We start from the raw sequence: 17,942 nt of genomic DNA on the forward strand, positions 1-17,942 counted from the left end.
ATGAGCATATGACCAAGATACCAGTCATCTGAGGAAGACCTCTAAAACAGAAGACAGAGAGCAAAACAAACAATCCAAAGAAACAGAAATCATATCTAGAAAACATCTTTTTAAAAATTATCACTAGAGAATAAAAGAACATATTACCTCCAATAAATAAGAACATGGTGCTATAGGGCCTGGGTGGTTCAGTCAGTTAAGCATCTGCCTTCAGCTCAGGTCATGATCTCAGGGTCCTGGGATCGAGCCCCGAATCGGGCTCCCTGCTCAGCAGAGGGCCTGCTTCTCCCTCTCCCTCTGCCACTCCCCCCGCTTATGCTTTCTGTCTCTCTCTCTCAAATAAATAAAATCTTTAAAAAAAAAAAAACACAGAACCATAAAAAATAATAGAATATTGAGAGATACAAACAATTCTTAGAAAATACAATGGAAATGACAGACTGAATAAAAAGTTTGAAAGATGAAGTTGAGGAAATCTCTCAGGAAAAAAAAATATAGCAAGAAGATAAAGACACAGAAAACAGAAGCCAAAGGTTAAAAAATAGGGAATAATCCAGGCAGTCTGACGTCTGAGTAATAGAGGTTCCAGAAAGAGATAACACAGGAAACTCAGAGGAGAATCAAGAGCAAAATAATTCATGAAAATTAACAGGACTAAAGAACATATGTTTTCAGACTGAAATGGTGTTCTGAGGCCCCTCTTAATGGATAAACGTAGACCCACCCCAGGGCACATTACTGTGAAATTCTAGAAAACTGGGTAAAGAAAAGATACTGCAACTGCTAGAGCAGGGGAGGGAAACAGCAAGCAGAGGAAAGATCAGGAATTGGGATAACTTCAGATTTCTCCAAAGCAATGCTGGAAGCAAGAAGACAATGGAACATTGCCTCCAAAAATCTAAAGTAAAGCAATTTCTAACCTGGAGTTCTCTACCCAAGCTACCAGATCAAGTGGGATAAGTCAGAAATATGGGTTTTAAGAATGTACCTTCTATACATCCCTTTTTTCTTTTTTTTAAGTTTTTATTTATTTCTTTGACAGAGAGAGAGAAAGAGCACAAGCAGGGGGAGGAGGAAAGGGAGAAGCAGGCTCCCCAGGGAGCAGGGAGCCCGTTGCAGGACTTGATCCCAGGACCCTGGGATCATGACCTGAGCTGAAGGCAGACGCTCAACCAACTGAGCCCCCCAGGCGCCCACATACATCCTTTTTCAAGAAGCTACTGAAGGAGGTTCCACCAAAACAAGGGAGTGAACCCAGAAAGAAGATGTGAGCTACAGAAGAGGGGTGCTCCAGGGCAGGACAGGATAGAAGAGAATGTCTCCAGAGTGACGGGGAGGGAAGACCCCAGGGCAACAACTTTGTACCAGCTGTAGACAGTAACTGGTAAGTAGACATACGGCGCCGCTGAAGATGTCCATGTCCTAATTCCAGAAACCTCTAAGTATATTGTGCTACATGGTTAAGGGAGAACTAAGGTTGCAGATGGAATTAGGTTGCTAATCAATTTATCTTAAAAAAGGCAGGGGGGAGATAATCCTGGATTATCCCAGTGGGCACAGGGTCATCACAAAGTTTCTTAAAAGATGGAAGAGGGAGTCAGAAGAGTCCATGTCATGCGGTGTGAGAAAGGCTCAACCAGCAATTAATTGCTGGCTTTGAAGTTGGAGGACAGGCTACAAGCCAGGCAGCGTAGGAAGCCTCTAGAAGCCGGAAAAGGCAAGAACACAGATTCTCCCCCAGAACCTCCAGAAAAGAATAGTGCCCTGCTGGCACCTTGATTTTAGCCCAGTGAAACCATGTTCAGGCTTCTGACCTCTAGAACTGTGACACCATCACTTTGGGGTGTTTTTAAAACTTGGGGTAGTTTTTCACGGCAGCCATAGGAAGCTCATACAGTAACCAATCCGGAGGAGAGAGGTGTGACTCCCAAGCTTGGTGGCTCCTTATTCCACGTGCTGTCTTTCTAACCTAAAGCCACTTCTGAGGGATGCGGTCCACCTAAATTAAGAGAAAGACAGACAAATAAGAAATGAGGAGATCATGGACCCAGGGAATCCAACCCAAGAGAAAGGCAAAGGAAGTCTGAAGCACCACAGCGAAGGGAAGTCCTGGGGTAAAGCCAAGCTGTCAGCCAAGAGCCAACCAGCACAGACAGCAGAATGCCCATCTCGGGGATGGATGTGTCCAAGGAGAACACTCTGGAACTGAGAGGTTACTTGATGGGACTTCCCTTGTGGAAAACCGTACCGAGAACTGACAACAGGTACAAGGAAAACTGAGCCATGTAAGGAAATACTAATGATCTTCGAGAAGAGAAGAGGCCCTTCCCCAACCCCAAAAGGAAATTCATAATACACCACAACACTCAGCTGTGAGTAAAATTTACATAAACATAAAACAAACACTGAATATTAATTTAATAAAAATGTATAATATATGGGCACCTGGGTGGCTCAACTTTGACCTCAGCGTTCAAGTCCATTTGATGTGCGCAGCACTCTCCATGGACGATTCGAGAACCTGACAGTCTGCCACTGAACAGAAGCATGGTGGCCATAGACTTGAGCTCCGAAGGCATCAAGAGCTTCAGATTCAGTGCCAGTAAAAAGCCTAGATGAGTGAGTGTTGAAGATGTATCCGAAGCTTAGAAAACATCCCAACACAGAAGTCTGTTGCCCTAATTCGCAGTGTGGCTGCAAGGCCAGTGTAGCTGGTGGCCCTGTCCCCCTGCTTCTTTCCCAGTCTCCGAACCCCAATGTCCTTATGGCCGACTTTCCAGCCCCTTCATGGTTTCTCAGGTCCAGCAGCAACAGTAAAGGGAACAAAACTCAGTGGAAACAGTTCAGATCAGCATGAAACAGCGAGAAAGTTCGGCCTCTTCCTATGCCCAGCACTATCCAGGTGCAGCTCTCGGGGCAGTAGCCCCTGTGACGATGCAAAGGGAGAGTCTGCTCTCAGAGCCACTGTCCCCAATGAAGTCACAATGCCCCAAATCAGCAAAACTGTACTGTTTCCCACATGAGAGCATGAAAGAGTGTCATGAACAGGGATCAAGAAATCTCGCCCACGAATCAAGCCAGGCATTTAAGCAGAACCAAGAACAAACAAAGAAAAAGATTTTTCATCATCATTTTATGCCAAGAAGTCCAGTGAAGACCACGTACCCCAAATCCCGGGAATAAAGAGGATGAAAATATGAACTTTGTACCCAAAAGTAACACCGTCTCCTGACACGGCCGACACTGCCCTTGCTCCCCTAAGCACAGAGCCTGCCTGCACTGTATGCTCGTGGCTGCCAAAAGCCCTGATTGACCATCATAGAGAGCTTGGAGGTCTTCGACGGTTAAAAATATAAATGACTTGGCACCGCCCATAACTGTGCCCCGCATGGCTGTGTGAGGTGCCAGGAAACATGTCGTGTCACTTCACATCACGCAGTACCCAGAACTGAGGTTCCTAGCAGCCGGAAGCTGTGATGACAAGGTTCAGACAAAGCTACAGACCTGCGTCAGTCTCTAACCTTCCTGTTAGAGGTCATCAGGCGTGGCTTTGTGGCAGGGGCGCCTGCACGCAAGCTCTTGTCCCCAGCATTTTCCTTGCTAAACGATTTGTCAGGGTGGGAGAAACAGTCTGCAGATAATGGAGGAGGAACAATGTGCCCCCAGATCTTTACAGAACCTCACAGAGCGAGAACGCATGAGGCAGCGGCTTCATACAAAAGGCACTTTGTCAAGGAAATTAACAATAGCCCCCCTGTGAGCATGCTCAGTACAGAGTCAGAGAGTATAATCAAACACAAGACAGGGGGCCCCGGTTAGTCCTGAGAGTGCACATTTTACAAGGGGGACGTGACCCGCCCCAGAGTCAGCACTGCGTTCAGATGTCAGACGTCGCTGTGGCTGATTTCCTGGTGGTGGGGGTGGGGGGGATGTGAGCCCCGCCTCGGCGCTGAATTACAGGAGCTCTGATCTCGGAAAGGGCCACTGATGTGAGGCAAGTTCTTACCGCAGAATATTAGAAATGCTAAGAAATCTGCCTTTTTTTTTTTTTTAATGTGGACAAACAGAAATTCTATGAGACCACAGAAAATGAGCTGTTTATGCTACTCAGCTCCTCTGTGTTACAGCCCTGGAATGGTTTCTGGGAAAAGGAAACTTCTCGTGTGCTTTCTTCACTTGGAGCAATGTTTAAGTGGGTAAAAGACAAACAGTGTTATTCAAAACACAGGGTTCTCCAGTGGCAGTGACTCACATCGTGGGCCATGGCGGACAGCCATGCTGGTCCACGGAGCCAGTGCCAACTTGCCAGTCTCCACACCTTTGTCCCCACCCCGAGTGTGACTTCCATGTGTCTTCTAGGGGCCTGATGCCCCCCCACGGCCAGCTGACGGAACAGTCTGGCTCCCGGGGACGGGGACACAGGCTGAGGACCCACCTGGTCACTGCGGGCGACTCCGTAGCGCAGCTCGTTCACAAAGTGCTCGCAGTTCTCGCAGGGCAGCGAATAGGGCAACTCCTGCCCCACCAGCTCCTCCGCACGCTGGACGATTTTGCTGGGAGGCAGCGGCGAGTACTTGCCATCGTGTTTGTTGTTGACCTGGTACTTGTCTCTCCCGACCACATCGTACAGCAGTTCCTTCTTCACTATGGCCTTCTCAGTCAGGGTGGACATGATGCTGGCCGCACCAGCTCCCGCGACTTCGCCTAAGGATTCACAAAGAGGAGACGGAGGGATTGGTCCTGGGCGGGCCCATAGGGGTCCATCCCCAGGTCCCCAGCACCATCCACAAGAGCATGAGCAGAAGGGAAGGGAAAAGGGAGCAGGGTCAGACACATGCTATGTGGCTTTGGAGAAGGTGCTTGTGGTCTCTGGGCCCTGGCTTCCTTATCTGAAATGAGGAGTGAGGAAGTTTCTAGAGAAGTTGGCCTTCTACACCTGGGGCTCCTCAGTGGCCCTCTTGGTTGTGCAAATATGGGCCCTGAGCACACCCTTCTGCCAGGGGGAACAGATCATGAACCTTCTGTGATTCCATCAACTCTACACTCCCTTGACAAATATGAAGCTGATTACTGCAGAAGAGATGGATGGATGAGTAGTTCCCACTCTTCTTGGAGCAAAGGGACCAAAACCCCACAGCAGCTCCTCGAGATGTGTTGCCAGGGAGGCCCAGTAGGAACACTGGCACAGCCCTGGCTGAAATGACGGGTGGAAGGTACAACAAAGCTCCAGAAATTAAACAGCCTATGGAATATTACTCTGCCATAAAAAAGACCTTGCTATCTGCAACAACATGGACAGACCTACAAGGTATTATGCTAAGCAAAATAAATCAGAGAGAGACAAATACCATATGATTTCACTCATACGTGGAATCTCAAAAACAGAACAAATGACTAAAGAAATAAACAAAAAGCAGAAACAGACCTGGAAGACAGAGAATGAACCAGTGGTTGCCAGAGGGGAAGGAGAGGGGAGATGGGCAAAATGGGTGAAGGGGGGTGGGAGATACAGGCTCCCAGTTATGGCATGAATAAGTCACAATGCTAAAAGTCCTAGCACAGGGAATAGAGTCAATGGTGTTGTACTAGCAGCGTCCAGGGACAGATGGGTGGCTACACTTGTGAGCACAGCGTACCGTATAGACCTGTCCAGTCACTGCCGTGCACACCTGAAACTAACGGAACATCATGTGTCAACTACACTTCAAGTGAAAAATAGAAAACTCAAAGAAAGGGAGTCTAGGGCCCCTGGGTGGCTCAGTGAGTTAAGCAGCTGCCTTTGGCTCAGGTCATGATCCCAGCATCCTGGGATTGAGCCCCACATCAGGCTCTCTGCTCAGTGGGGAGACTGCTTCTCCCTCTCCTTCTGCCTGCTGCTTGCCCTACTTGTGCTCTCTCTCTGTGTCAAATAAATAAATAAATAAAATCTTTAAAAAAAGAAAGAAGGAAGGAAAGAAGGGAGGAAGGAAGGAAGGAAGGAAGGAAGGAAGGAAGGAAGGAAGGAAGGAAGGAAGGAAGGAAGGAAGGAAGGAAGCGTCTAGGGTCAATACAAGGACCAGGATGGTGGGGAGGGGAGGCTGATGTCAGCACAAGACTGGGGGGCTCTCCCAAGGCAAACAACCTACACGGTTGGGTATGATGGCCAAAAAAGTGGGTATGCACCAAAGAGGGGGCCCCAGAGAGACCCACTATCCCTCAAAGAGCCTCTGTGGCCCCTGCTGGGATGGGATCTCCAAGGCCCTTCCCGCAGGGGAGGTTTCCTGTTAGGTGGGGCACAGACAGTCTTCCACATGACACCATGTGACAGCAATAAGCAATGGCAGGAGGGGCTGATCAGATTCCAGGTCTTTCCAAAGAGGACTAAACCCCTTTACCCTGAGTAGATTCCTGAGATTTTAGAAGACCAGGGGAGTTCAGACTTTCTACCAATAGGGCAGAAAGTGTTTGAAGGAGCCATTGGAGTAAAGAAAAGAGATGGTACCATGCGGAGCTCTCAGTTTGTGGAGAGGGTCAGCGTGGGAATGGGACCAGGTGAGGTTCAGCCCCCAGGCAGGGAGGGTGGCAGGGCTAGGACAGGGGTGAGGTAAGCAGGGTGCCTATAGCACCAAAATTAAGGAGGCTCCAACTCTCATGGCCAGGCACACACAGAGTCAACCCCTAGGAGTGAGGCTTCCTTAAGCTTTCCTCTGTGGGTGCCACTCTGGTGGGTGGTACAATGGGGCACCAGCTGACGATCAGAAACTCTGGGTTTGGGGGCGCCTGGGTGGCACAGCGGTTAAGCGACTGCCTTCAGCTCAGGGCTTGATCCCGGCATTATGGGATCGAGCCCCACATCAGGCTCCTCCGCTATGAGCCTGCTTCTTCCTCTCCCACTCCCCCTGCTTGTGTTCCCTCTCTCGCTGGCTGTCTCTATCTCTGTCAAATAAATAAATAAAATCTTTAAAAAAAAAAAAAAGAAATTCTGGGTTTGGATTCTGGCTGCATCACTGAGCGGTCCTGACATCCCACTTAACCTTGCTGAGCCGACACTGAGCAAGTCCCTAGATACATAACAAAATTGATACACAAACACGTATCAATAGTCATTTAAGGCTCCTTTTAAAAGAATTCTTTCCATTTTTAAAGTGAGTCCATTGAAGAAAATATTAGTTAAACAATCAGAGAAAGAGCACTTGGGTAGGGCCCACATGTGATGAGTGAGTTTTGGGAAATGTCAGACCGGGCAGTGCAGCATCGTGGGAAAAGGCACAGAGTCAAGAGACAGCCAGAGTTCAGGTCCCACCTCCACCACTTACCTGCCCTGGGACTTTGGGCAAGGTACTTAACTTCTTTGAGTCCCCAATTCCTTGTAGAGCAGGGACAATAACAGCCCTACCTGTCCTACAGCACCATGGCAGGGGGAGGGGCTGCAAGGATTATGGGAGCTGGCCACATAAGGTGTCTTCCCCAGTGCCTGGCACAGGGTGAGTGCCCAGCAGGTGTCAGCTGTCATCATCAGGGTTGTTCCCCAAGCTTCCTTCCAACTCTAATCTATACCATTTTCCGAGTAGCACAAGGTCAGTCCTGACCTAGCTGGCAAGGTGCCCACGAAGTTCTAGTGAGAAGATGCATGTGGAAGCATCTTTTCCCTTTAAGGAGCATCACCTGCACAATGACTGTGGCACGCCTGTCCCCAGGATCCCTGACATGCCCTTCCCTCCCATCCACCAGGTACATCCTCTCAGTGCAGTCAGCCAACGCTGAGGCCCTACTGTGTGTGAGACCCTGTCCAAGGTGCTGGAGGTAGTGGCATGAACTAGACAGGGCACCTGCCCTCAAGCAGCTCACATTCCAGCGAGAGGACCCACCCTGACAATGAACAAATAGACAAAATCAGGTACTTCCCGGTAGTGAAAGTGCTATGGATTAGACTAAGTGAAATATTACAGAAGGAGGAGACTCGGGGAAGCCCAGCATGGAAAGGACCACCCCAGGGAATGGGCATTGAGTGGAGTCTGGAATGATGGAAAGGAGGCAGCCGTGCTAAGATCCAGCGAAGAGCATCACATGCAGAAGGAAGAGCAAGGGCGAGGGTCTTGGGAAGAAAGAGCACGGCATGCTCCAGGGGCTGCAGGAAGGCCCATGTGGCTGACGTCGAGAGACCCAGGAGGACTGGAGAGAAAGATCTGGATCAGAGAGGCAGGCAGAGACCAGACCACACCAGGCCCCATGGGCCACAGTACAGACTTGAAGCCTACTCTATGTGTGATGGAAAAGCCAATCAAGAATTTTAAGGGACATCTTCTTCCTGACTGGTCTTTGGTGAGCTCTGTCTCCGAGCTGTAAGAAGCGCCCCCACACCCTGGTCGTTGCCTTTTCCTCAACCTGCCCAACTCAACTCCCAAGTTGGGGGCAGATGGGGGAGATGGCCGGGCGAGGTCTGGCACTCAAGAGTGGTTAGGTGCCAAAAGCAAGATGTCTTCAGGAAATGCCAAAATTGGGCACCCTGCCCCCAAGCCACAGCCATTATGCCAGATGGCCGGTTCAAAGGCATCAGCCTCTCCGACTACAAAGGAAAAGACATTGCATTCTTTTTCTGCCCTCTTGACTTCTCCTTTGTGTGCCCCATGGAGATCATTGCTTTCAGTGACAGGCGGAAGAACTTAAGAAACTCAACTGCCAAGTGTCTGGTGCTTCTGTGGATTCTCATTTCTGTCACCCGGCATGGATCAACACACCCAAGAAACAAGGAGGACCGGGACCCATGAACATTCCCCTGGTATCAGACCTCACACGTACATCGCTCAGGGCGATGGAGGTCTTAAAGGCTGATGAAGGTATCTCGTTCAGGGGCTTCTTTATTATTGATGATACAGGTTTCCTTCTGCAGATGACTGAGGATGACCACCTGTCAGCTGCTCTGTGAGACTCTGAGACTAGTTCAGGCCTTCCAGCTTACTGCTCAAGCATGGGGAAGTGCCCTCCCCCCCCCCGCCCCCGCTGGCTGGAAGCCTGGCAACGATACCATCAAGCCTGCCGTGCAGAAGAGCGAAGAATGATTCCCTGAGCAGAAGTGAGCGCTGGGCCATTTCAGGGCCAGGCTGCACTGAGCAGCCAAGAAAACAAAATCTCTTTTGTACCACTGTCATGCTGAAAACACAAGACTTTGGATTCAGTGCAGCTGTGGTATGGGACAGGACAGGCCTCTTCTGCAGGGCCTGGAAGGCCAGCCTTTCTTCCTCTGGAGAGAATGGCCTGAGCCGTGCTATGGGGCAGGTCAACTGATGTGGCCAGTAATGGGACAGCACTTTTGATCTTTAGTGGTTTCTATTAAACTTGAACGGAGGAAAAAAAAAAAAAAAGAATTTTAAGGAGAGAAGTAACATAATCCAATTCATACTCTAGAATGATCGTGCTGGCTGCCCATGGAAGGAGGGACTGACCACAAGTGGGCAAGAGGCAGAGAGACCAGCCACAAGCTGCAAGAGCTTCAGACAGGCATGAAAATGTAGACAGTGAGAAGTGATCAGACCCGGAGTCTCTCTTGGAGAGAGAGGCAACCAGATTTCCTGTTGCATTAGATACAGAGTGAAAAGGATTGAGGATGATACCTAGACTTTTGCTTCAAGCAGCTGGATAGTGCCATCCACTGGAGCCTTTCTTTCAGGCATGTCAAGTTCAATGTGCCGCTTAGACACCCACATGGAGATGCCAAGTAGCCAAGAGGTTATACCAGTCCAAAGCCAAGTGGGGAGGCCTATGCCGAGACGGGCTTAGGAAACATCCACCAATGGAAAGTACTGAAAGCCAGGGGCCCGATGAGGTCACCTGGGGACAGTAAGAATGAGGGATATGGGAGAGGATGAGGGCAACCCCACCCAGGAGACCACGAAGGAAGGGCCCAGTGAGAAAGGAAGAAAGACAGGTGCCAAGTGAAGATCAGAGAGTGGTCACTCATGTCAAATGCTACAGAGAGCCAAGTAAGCCTTGACCAGAAAGTTAACCTTTGGCTTTGTCAAGATGTCAAGGTCTTGGGGCGCCTGGGTGGCACAGCGGTTAAGCGTCTGCCTTCGGCTCAGGGCATGATCCCGGCGTTACGGGATCGAGCCCCACATCAGGCTCCTCCGCTATGAGCCTGCTTCTTCCTCTCCCAGTCCCCCTGCTTGTGTTCCCTCTCTCGCTGGCTGTCTCTATCTCTGTCGAATAAATAAATAAAATCTTTAAAAAAAAAAAAAGATGTCAAGGTCTTTTGGTAGCCTTGATAAGCGCTCCTTCGGGAGGAGGCTGAGAAAGAGAGCCTGGTGGAGGGAACTGAAGACAGAATGGCAAGTGCTGAGGGCCATGGTGGACAATCGAAGATTCGCTCTATGGGGAACTAGCTAGAGAAGACGTGAGGTCGAGGGGGTGTTTGTTCATTTTATCAACAGGAGGTATTACAGTGGTTTCTATGCCAGGCAGAATAACCTAGCAGAGAGGGGGACCGTGCTAATACAGGAAGCGAGGAATTTAAGGAGCAAAGTGCTCGGGAAAGTAAGAGTGGGGGTCCAGGACCCACACACAGGGGCTGGCTTCTGAAACAAGGACAGGGGCATTCTTCTGCCCCTTAACCAAAGAAAGGCAGACTAGGTGGGTGCAGATGGATGCCAGACACTCTGGTTCCTTCTGATTCCTCTGTAAGTACCGGGTGAGGCCACTAGTTAGAGGTAAAGGGGTGGCAAAAGACGTGTCCAAGAGTGTCCACAGCTACCGTATTCACGGCAGCCAAACACGGGAACCAATCCAATGTCCATCGGCAGAAGCATGGCTAGCAAGCGAGGTATTTTCATAAATCAGAAAACACACAGAATGAAAAAGAGCTCCTCCTACTGCTCGCACACCGATGACTCTCAGGGGCAAGGGAAGAAGCCAGACACAGAAGAGCCCAGGCTATGCGGCTCCTCCCCCACGAAGGTCCAGAACAGGCGAAATGGATTTAGGGCAAGAGAAGCTAGAAGAGCGGTTGTCTCTAGGGAAGAGGACAGGGTGCTGAAGAGGCATGGAGGAGCCTCGTAGGGGAGTGGAAAGGTTCTAGATCTTGATCTGGGACACTGTCACATGGATGGAGACTTTTTTTTTTATACACTTTACTATATTTGTGCACTCTACCGTATTTATGTTATACCTCAGTTTAAGTAACAGGTTGAAGAAAAGGGGTGGGGGAATTCTCACAACGATTCCCCTAAGGAAGCACTCTTAGCCTCAGTTTTACAGATCAGGAAACCAAAACCGGAGAGTAGAAACTGGATTCGTCACCAAGCCTGCAGCCCAAAACCTCATGCTCTCTCAGGGAATTTTACACTGAAGAATTGAATATGTTTTATAAAAACCCATAGTATTTAAAACCGTAAAAACAGAGCCATCCCCTTAGAAGCCCACCTCAGCCCCTGTAGGGAACCCCTAGGGTTCCAAGGAGCAGAGTTTGATAACCACTTCCCCACACCAACCTGCCTCCTTGCAGCACTCAGGAACCAACCACTGGTCGGGGATCAATGAGAGAGCTGGTGTCACCTGTTACCCACAGCTGCCCCATGTCCCTCTCCTCCCAGACCCAGCACAGCAGAGGCCCTCGGCACCTTACTTGGGGGGGCCAGGTGGACCACGTATCCATCACCAACGTAGATGGCCCAGTGTCTGTAGAAAGGGCGGAAAATCTCAATCAGGTCTCCAACTTTGGGCTCTGGCTGCAAAACCAAGAACAAGGCTGTTAGAGGTGGTACAAGTGAGACCTGGGGTCCCTTGCCAGAGGCCGTCAAATTGGGAGGGTGTCTCCCAGACATTCCCCAACCCGGCCTAGGGCCTGACCAAGAATTGGCACGTCTCTGGCCATAATGTCCTCCTGCTGCTCATCCCGACGATGAGTTGCTGTGTGTGTGCACGAGTAAGTGTGAGTATGTGAATAAAGGAGAATTCTTTCTCCCGTACACTACACTCACACCAACACTTCTGACACCAGATATGTGGTTTTTTCCACACCAAGCAATCCAGTCCTCAGTGGAAATGGGCTGGATATCCTGCAGTTTATCTCAATTCTGACACTAACTGCCCAGAGTTAACGCAGACCCCAAGGGTGAAGGGCTCAGTCCCACCAGACTTCCCCCCCCCCAAATTCAGCTGCCAGTCGCACGTCCAGATTGTCCCCTGTGCTTCTGACTTACTAGCTATAAATCAGGGGTTTCCAGCACCCCCTCCTCAGGTTCTATAATTTGCTAGAATGGCTCACAGAATTCAGGAAAACAGTTTACTTATTAGATTACCAGCTTGTCATAAAGAATACAACTCAGGAACAGCCAGATTGGGGGGGAGGGCAAGGTATGGGGTGGGGGGGGACACAGCTGCCACGCCCTCTCCTCGGGCCAGTCTCCCCACACCTCCATGTGTTCACCAGCCCAGAAGCTCCCAGAAGCTCCCTTACACAGGCAGGACTGATTAAATCATTGGTCCTTAAGGATTAACTCACCCTCCAGCCTCTCACCCCTCCCAGGAGGTTGGAGGTGGGTCTGAAATGTCCAGCCCGCTAATCAGGTGGGCTCCTCATCACCTCATTAGCATAAACTCAGGGTGGGGATGAAGGGGGTTTGTGATGAATAACAAAAGACTCTCTTCTCTTATCATTCAGGAAATTACAAGGGTTGTGGAAGCCCAGTGCTGGGAATTGGGTACAAAAACCAACTATATTTCTTTTTTTTTTAAGATTTTATTTATTTATTTGACAGACAGCCAGTGAGAGAGGGAACACAAGCAGGGGGAGTGGGAGAGGAAGAAGCAGGCTGCCCGCGGAGCAGGGAGCCTGACGTGGGACTCGATCCCAGGACTCTGGGATCACGCCCTGAGCCGAAGGCAGACGCTTAACAACTGCGCCACCCAGGCGCCCCCAAAACTATATTTCTTATTGCTTCACAAGGAGTGTGTGTAGGGGTGAGTGTCTATGGGGGTGGGGAGTGGCTCAGAGCCCTGCCCTGCTGGGGAGCAGGGAGTGTGGAGCAGAGCTGGAGAAAACCTCGAGAGGTTCAAGGTTACTTCACTCAGCATTGCTGAGGTGCCAAGGACCAACACTGTGCTGAGTGCTGGGGGTGGGGGCACTCGATTTGAACCAGAATCGGGGGATGACAAGCTTCTCTGGTCCAAGCCAATCTTCAATCTCTTTAGTGAGCAAGTAAACTATTCCTTTTGAACACCTAGAGAAGGATCGCCTCTGTCCTTTGCCCGAGTCTTCAGCAAGTGAAGACTAGGGAGGGAGACGTGGCCTGCTTGCTCTTCATGGGCAGACCCGTAAGGATTTGCCCACATTCCATCACCAAGCTCCATGGACCTGACTGAGAGATTCCATCGAGGACACATGGGGAGGACTCACCTCTGCGTGGCCTCCCTTTGGATAAAAAACAAAGGACAGGGACGCCGGGGTAGCTCAGTCGGTTAAGCAGCTGCCTTCAGCTCAGGTCATGATCCCAGGGTCCTGGGATCGAGCCCCACATAGGGCTCCTTGCTCAATGGAGAGCCTGCTTCTCCCTCTCCCTCTGCTGCTCCCCCTGCTTGTGCGCACTCTCTCTCTCTTGCTGTCTCTGTCCAATAAATAAATAAGTACATAAAATCTTCTTAAGTAAATAAATAAATAAAACAAAGGACAGTGGGAATAGCCAATCACAAACTCCACAAGGCTTATGAAGCAAAGTCAATGGCAGTTCATTTCTATTTATACAAACATTAAAACTGCAAATACATATGGCAGGAAAAAAATCTTTTCACAGAAATGTTATGGATAAATCATGTTCTCTTATGCAGTAATTGTAATTAGTCTGAAAAAAAGAAGGCACCCAGACCTTACTGAGAACCTATTCCAGAACAACAGACAATGGTTGCAATTTATGAATCCTGCTTGTTTTCCAGAATAAAAGAAAAAATATATTGTTCGGTAAGAATTAGGGGGCCTTCAGAAATCCCCAAAAGGGATTTTAACTGGGGTGGGGGGTTTCCACGAATAAGCAAGGACATAAAGACAAGGCAGGGATCCCGGCCTCGGGAAGGCTACCGATTGAACAGGAGACAGTGTGAACATAGTAATATGATGTCAAGACATGAGCAGTCAGTGGGTACATGGACACAAGCAGCTCCCTGTGTTCCAGACAAATACCAAGGAAAGGTGGCCTGCACATAGAAAGATGCCTGAAAAAAAATTTTTTATTACCATGACAAAAATATCTACAAAGAAATTCAGACCTTATCACCATAAACACCACAAGTTAATGGAGCAGCCGATGCATGGTTCTGAGTAGAAGAAGCCATACCCAAAAAGCAACACAATGTGGTATCCCATTTATGTTCCATTCCAGAAAAGGCATCACTATAGGACAGAAAGTGATCAGTGATTGCCAGGGGCTAGGAGTGAGGAGGGGAGCTGACAACAAAGGGGCAGGAGGGAATTGGAGGGCAACTAAACTTTCTGCACTGTTCTGTGTCTGATGGCGGTGACAGTTATGCAATTGTATGCGTTGATGAAAACTCATAGAAACAAATACTAATGGGGCACCTGGCTGGCTCAGTCAGTGGAGTGAGCGACTCTTGATTTCAGGGTTGTGAGTTCGAGCCCCATGCTGGGTGTAGAGATTGCTAAAACAAACAAATAAATTTTTTTAAGTTAAATTATTTTTCAAAAAAGAAATGAACACTAAAAGGAATAAATTAGACCTCAGTTTTTTTAAGCACAAAAATTTTTTAATGTATTTAAATTCTTTTTAATTTTGGGGCGCCTAAGTGGCTGTCGGTTAAGCATCTGCCTTCAGTTGGGTCATGATCTCAGGGTCCTGAGATCTGCCCTGTCTCCTCCATGTCATTCTCTCTCTCGCTCTCAAATAAATAAATAAAATCTCTGAAGATATCTGAGAGCAAGAGAAAGAGAGCACAAGCAGGGGGAGCTGCAGAGGGAGAGGGAGAAGCAGGCTCCCCACTGAGCAGGGAGCCTGATGTGGGGCTTGATCCCAGGACCCTGGGATCATGACCTGAGCCGAAGGCAGACACTTAACTGACTGAGCCCCCTAGGGGCCCCTAGAAATTCTAAAATTTTAATAGATATCTATAGTTTGAAAGAAAAAAATTTTGATTTTTAAAATACACAATCAAATTGCCTGCCCCTTGTAAGGGCAAAGGTACCTATTTCCAAATATGCACAAGGTCAAAACATAATACCAAGGACACTTTCTAAAAATGAAATGAAAGGGGGTGCCTGGGTGGCTCAGATGGTTAAGCATCTACCTTCAGCTCAAGTCATGATCTCCAGGTCCTGGGATCAAGCCAACACTGGGCTTCCAGCTCAGCGGGGAGTCTGCCTCTGCCTCTCCCTCTGCCTCTCCCCCCTGCTCATGCTCTCCATCTCTGCCTCTCTCTCTCAAATGAATAAATAAAATCTTAAAAAAAAAAAAATGAAGTGAAAAGTGGTAGACTCATCTGGGGAGCCCTGCCCACTAGTTTCTAACTAATGCAAGGACTCGATGCTCACATGGCAACAGGGATAATCTTTTAGATTCAGAGCTAAGTGGAAAAATGAGCATGAGCTCTGCAAAGCAACACCACTTATATAAATTAAAGATACACACACGCAAACCAATGATACACATCTTAGAAGAACCATAACTGAAAACATCATTTAAAAAAAACAAGAAGAACAGAAGCATATGGACTAAAGAACACACATTAAACACATCAGGATGCTGGCCACTGGGAAGAGGGAGCAAGGCATGATGATGTCAGGGACCCAAAAAAACCCAAACCAAAAACCTGCAAGAGAGGGGGTCTCGTAGGGACCAGCGAGGACAGGGTGCCATGAACTAAGAATATGAATGACGTCACCCTCTATCATAAACTCAATGATACACAGGAGCCAACTCAGCTGAATCAACCCGTAGAACTCCAGGAACCAGGTTATAAAATTAGAAGTATGAGAACCACAGTCCAGGTGCCAAATTGGTGCCTCTGCTTATTTTCGTATGCAAGCAAAGAACGGTTTTTACATTTTGAAAATGGTTGGGGGAGAGTCAAAAGAAGAAGGATGTTCTGTGACACATGAAATTATATGAGATTCAAACTTCATCGTCCACAAAGCGGCCACGCCCCATTCATTTACATTTGTCCTGAGCGGCTTTCTCTTCTACAGCCGATGAGTTGGGCGGTTGCGCTGGAGACCGTGTGACCTGCAAACCCCGAAATCTTCCACTGTCTGGCCCTTTACAGAAACAGCTTGCCAGCTCCTGCTATAAAAGGATCGACAGTGATGCCTCCCTCACTCAGCGTGATCCACAGTCCTAGGGAGGGATTCCTTGCTAGGTGGTTCTTCCTCTTGGAAGAAGGGGGCCAGCAGGAGGCTCCAGGAAGAGAGCTCCCTCTCCAGGGCAGGGCTCAGGGGACCCCCAGCCCGCACAGTAACCAGGGCTCGACTACGCAACACAGGCGCTAACAATGGCAAAGCTGAGACTCTGTGCCCATGAGATTTCAGAACAAAAAGTCTTTATCCTTCCCACAAAAGCAGGGTTACAAAGAACGGCTTAACAACTATTTTCCTTAGCAAGCAAACTGAGGAACAATTTCTGGCCCCTGAAATTATTGGAAAAACAACCTTAAATAACCATTTATAAGAACCAGTTAAACAAATGATCCTGCATTCATATGTACATATGTACGTACAGCCGTTAGAGAAGACAAGGTGGATTTTTGTGAGCAGACATGGAACTGGTTGAAAGAAGCACGTTGAAAAACATTATTATCCCATTTTTGCTTAAAATACGTTTTAAAAAATTAAAAAATAAAAATAAAGTACATTTTTTATACGTTTATAAACGAAATGTACTATACACTATGCATGATCTGAGGAAAAAACAGCAAACTATTGTATATTATATACAGTGAGGGTTTGGGATTCAGACTTTTACATTTTATATTATTTTGTTTGTTTTTCTTACCAATATGAGTTATTTCTATAATAAAAACTTTTTAAGATTTTTAGATGGAGAGAAAGAGTCCCTCATGTTGATGAGCTTGAAGTTTTTTGTCTTCTTTATTTTTTTGAAATAGTTTCTAAGGACTTATTTATTTTAGAGTGAAAGTGAGAGCGAGCCTGCCGGTGAGGGGGAGGGGCAGAGGGAGAGAGAGAGAGAATCGCAAGCAGGCTCCGCGCTCACAGGGCTCAGTCTCAGGACTCTGAGATCATGACCTGAGCCAAAACCAAGAGCCAGTTGCTTTACCAACTAAGCCATCCAGGAGCCCCAAGATTGAAGTTTCTTCATTGGAAAAGGTGGATATTATCTGTCACCAAAACCTCTTGAAACCATCTTCCACCTGGAACCTGTAAATATGACCGTGTTAATGATGCTTAAGAATGAGTAACATTTAAATGTAAGATATAAAATCATAAAAAAATATAGATGCATATATATCGGATTTTTTTTTTTTTTTTTGGACAGAGAGAGAGACAGCCAGCGAGAGAGGGAACACAAGCAGGGGGAGTGGGAGAGGAAGAAGCAGGCTCATAGCAGAAAAGCCTGATGTGGGACTCGATCCCGTAACGCTGGGATCACGCCCTGAGCCAAAGGCAGACACTTAACCGCTGTGCCACCCAGGCGCCTCATATGTATCAGATCTTAGAATAAAGACACTTGAAGGATAAAAGCCAAAGAAAAAGGCACAAAGGAAAAGAGCAAAAGGTTTTCCAATTTAAAAAATGGTACAGGTCTTACTATTAGAAGTTTCTATCATTGCCTGTTATGTTCATACTCCCTTTTAAGAGAAAATGATTGCCTGCAGTCCCAGCTGCCTAGACAGCCACCATATTTTATACCCTGTGACCACTGCCTCCCACTTCAGCCAGCTGGACCTGAAGAAGGCAAGCAGGTCTCATCCTATGATCCTCCATATGTGTCCTTAAACTAAAACTAAACTAA

The 17,942-nt window shown here is 48.1% G+C and overlaps 1 protein-coding gene and 1 pseudogene across 5 annotated transcripts in view; one reads left to right on the forward strand and one right to left on the reverse strand.

Moving 5' to 3' along the window:
* The window catches only part of LOC123778415 (phospholipase A and acyltransferase 3), a 29,104-nt gene that overhangs the window by 1,650 nt on the left and 9,512 nt on the right, over positions 1–17,942 (reverse strand). For 4 of the 5 annotated variants that reach the window (XM_045775742.2, XM_045775744.2, XM_045775745.2 and 1 more), the window contains exons 3-4: positions 11,597–11,699; positions 4,436–4,704 (exon numbers count right to left, since the gene is read on the reverse strand). In XM_045775742.2, coding sequence (XP_045631698.1) covers positions 4,436–4,704; positions 11,597–11,699 — 372 coding nt within the window. Of the gene's footprint in view, positions 1–1,814; positions 2,000–4,435; positions 4,705–11,596; positions 11,700–17,942 lie in introns of all 5 variants that reach the window. The other variant, XR_015721451.1, reaches the window with a different exon arrangement.
* On the forward strand, positions 8,455–9,056 carry LOC123778414 (peroxiredoxin-1 pseudogene; annotated as a pseudogene).

The sequence above is a fragment of the Ursus americanus genome, chromosome 24, assembly GCF_024610735.1.
Source record: "Ursus americanus isolate L20-20 chromosome 24, mUrsAme1.1.p, whole genome shotgun sequence".
Lineage (NCBI taxonomy): Eukaryota > Metazoa > Chordata > Mammalia > Carnivora > Ursidae > Ursus > Ursus americanus.